This window comes from Bubalus kerabau, chromosome 11 (assembly GCF_029407905.1).
Source record: "Bubalus kerabau isolate K-KA32 ecotype Philippines breed swamp buffalo chromosome 11, PCC_UOA_SB_1v2, whole genome shotgun sequence".
NCBI lineage: Eukaryota > Metazoa > Chordata > Mammalia > Artiodactyla > Bovidae > Bubalus > Bubalus kerabau.
Genome location: NC_073634.1, coordinates 35,831,715 through 35,834,070, shown reverse-complemented (window position 1 = coordinate 35,834,070; position 2,356 = coordinate 35,831,715). Strand labels below are relative to the sequence as shown.

The 2,356-nt window shown below is 39.6% G+C and overlaps 1 protein-coding gene across 1 annotated transcript; it reads right to left on the bottom strand.

Moving 5' to 3' along the window:
• Window positions 1-773: 773 nt before the first annotated feature.
• LOC129623060 (signal recognition particle 14 kDa protein-like) lies at window positions 774-1,607 on the bottom strand. Its single transcript, XM_055540066.1, has one exon. It carries the CDS (start codon window positions 1,571-1,573, stop codon window positions 1,202-1,204), a length of 372 nt encoding a protein of 123 aa, XP_055396041.1. The 5' UTR covers window positions 1,574-1,607; the 3' UTR covers window positions 774-1,201.
• Window positions 1,608-2,356: the final 749 nt, after the last annotated feature.

Genomic DNA, 2,356 nt, shown 5'->3' with positions numbered 1-2,356 from the left:
CCTTGGAAGAAAAGTTATAAACAACTTAGACAGCATATTGAAAAGCAGAGACATTACTTTGATAACAAAAATCTGTCTAGTCAAAGCTTTACAGTGGTCATGTATGGATGTGAGAGTTGGACTGTGAAGAAAGCTGAGCACTGAAGAATTGATGCTTTTGAACTGTGGTGTTGGAGAAGACTCTTGAGAGTCCCTTGGACAGCAAGGAGATCCAACCAGTCCATCCTAAAGGAAATCAGTCCTGGGTGTTCATTGGAAGGACTTGATGCTGAAGCTGAAACACCAATACTTTGGCCACCTGATGCGAAGAGCTGACTCATTGGAAAAGACTCTGATGCTGAGAAGGATTGAGGGCAGTAGGAGAAGGGGACAACAGAGGATGAGATGGCTGGATGGCATCACCGACTCGATGGACATGGGTTTGAGTAAGCTCCGGGAGTTGGTGATGGACAGGGAGGCCTGGAATGCTGCAGTCCATGGGGTCACAAAGAGTCAGCCACAACTGAGTGACTGAACTGAACTGATTTCATTTTACTGTTTTCAGCAGCCAGAAAATCTAAATTTTAGTTAGAAAATGGGGAAAAAAATGAAATATTGTTTTCTGTTCAAGTAGCCAAATAGATTAAAAACTGAAAGAATCTATTGTTTTCTTATACAATATGCAGAATATAAAGTATTTTTTCTATCATTACTTGGTTTCTATAGCAACTTAAAAAGTTTTATGCTCACAAGAAATTCCCCAAGATTTGTTTGCATTGTCAGGAAAAAAAAAATTTTTTTTTTTTAAATAACACAACTTTTAATAAAATTGTCAGGTTTCAGTTCCAGTAAACCAAAAGACAGGGCCTCAAGCCTATTCATAATCACATCATTCCAGAACGAGAAGCTATGGCTAGAAACTTTTTATGGGGTAGGAAAAAGAATAAAAGTTGGTCAGCGCTGATAAATACAGGTTAAATAACACACTGCTCTTTACAGATGGCTACAGAGTCTGTAAACTATTATCCAGGAATATACAGCCGTCCAACACAAACCACTTAGCCAGATCTAAGATAAACTGGCTCCTTGGAACTACCCTGTAAACACTGCAGCCCTTCTTCCATCCAAAAATGACCCTAATCTCACATGAAAACAATCATTATAAGGGAATCAGAAACTCAGCTATGTGGCCAAAAATAAAAACCAAAGGAAAAACAACAATTCAGTGGTTAGTTGGTGAAAGCGCGAAAGCTGGTGCCCTCCACTGCGCTGCTTTGCTCTTCTTACTCTTGCTCTTTTTGTCCCTCTTCTTCAGCCCATCCCTGTTAGCTCGCAATAGGTTTGAATAAGCCATCTGAAACTTATTCACTTCTTTGGAGCTCACCACAGTGCTGATCTTCTTTTTCCCATCAGTAGCTCTTAACAGACATTTGTTGTCTGAGGGCTCAAAGCCCTCCACAGAACCCTTCTTTGGAATGGGTTTAGTTCGGCCATCATACTTCTTCAGGGTGATGAACATGCTGCCTGACAACCGGCACTTCTGGAAGAGCCTAGTCAGCTCTGTCAGGAACTGTTCACTCTCCAGCAGCACCATCCTGGCGCCTCTGGCTCTGCTCCGTCAGCACAAGCCCCAAGCTGCTGGAGCCGGAAGTTTCTCAGGAAAAATTTTTAAAAAGAAAGAAAATAAATCTAAGATTTTTAGCAATCAGGTCTTTTTAGATATGTTTCAGTTATACATTTTGAATTATGAAAAAATATACTGTTAGAGCAGATAAGTTATCATAAACTGAGAAGGGCATATCACTTCTGAAATATTATTGATAAAATTCATAACTTCAATCTAATCATGAGAAGACATCAGGCAAATCCAACTTGAAGAATGATCTACAAATTAAGTGATCAGTACTCTTCACAAATCAGGATCCTTGGTCCACCTAAGGGGACTAGGAAACACAACAAGGTGGGAGACTGGATTGGGTTCTGGGACAAAATAAAGATATTTTTGGAAAAACTGGTAGAATCCTATAAAGTGTGTAATTTGGTTACGCATACTGAGCAAATGTTATTTTCTTTTGCTAACAGTCCTATGATAGTATAAGATATTAATGTTAAGTAAAGTTGAGTGGAGAGAATATGATCTTTCTCTGTATTATCTTTGCAGTTTTTCTGTATGTCTAAAATTATTTCCAAATTTTAAAAAATCATTATTTTTATATTGTGTCCTGCTGCTGCTGCTGCTGCTAAGTCGCTTCAGTCATGTCCGACTCTGTGCAAAACCATAGACGGCAACCCACCAGGCTCCTCTGTCCCTGGGATTCTCCAGGCAAGAACACTGGAGTGGGTTGCCATTTCCTTCTCCAATGCATGAAAGTGAAAA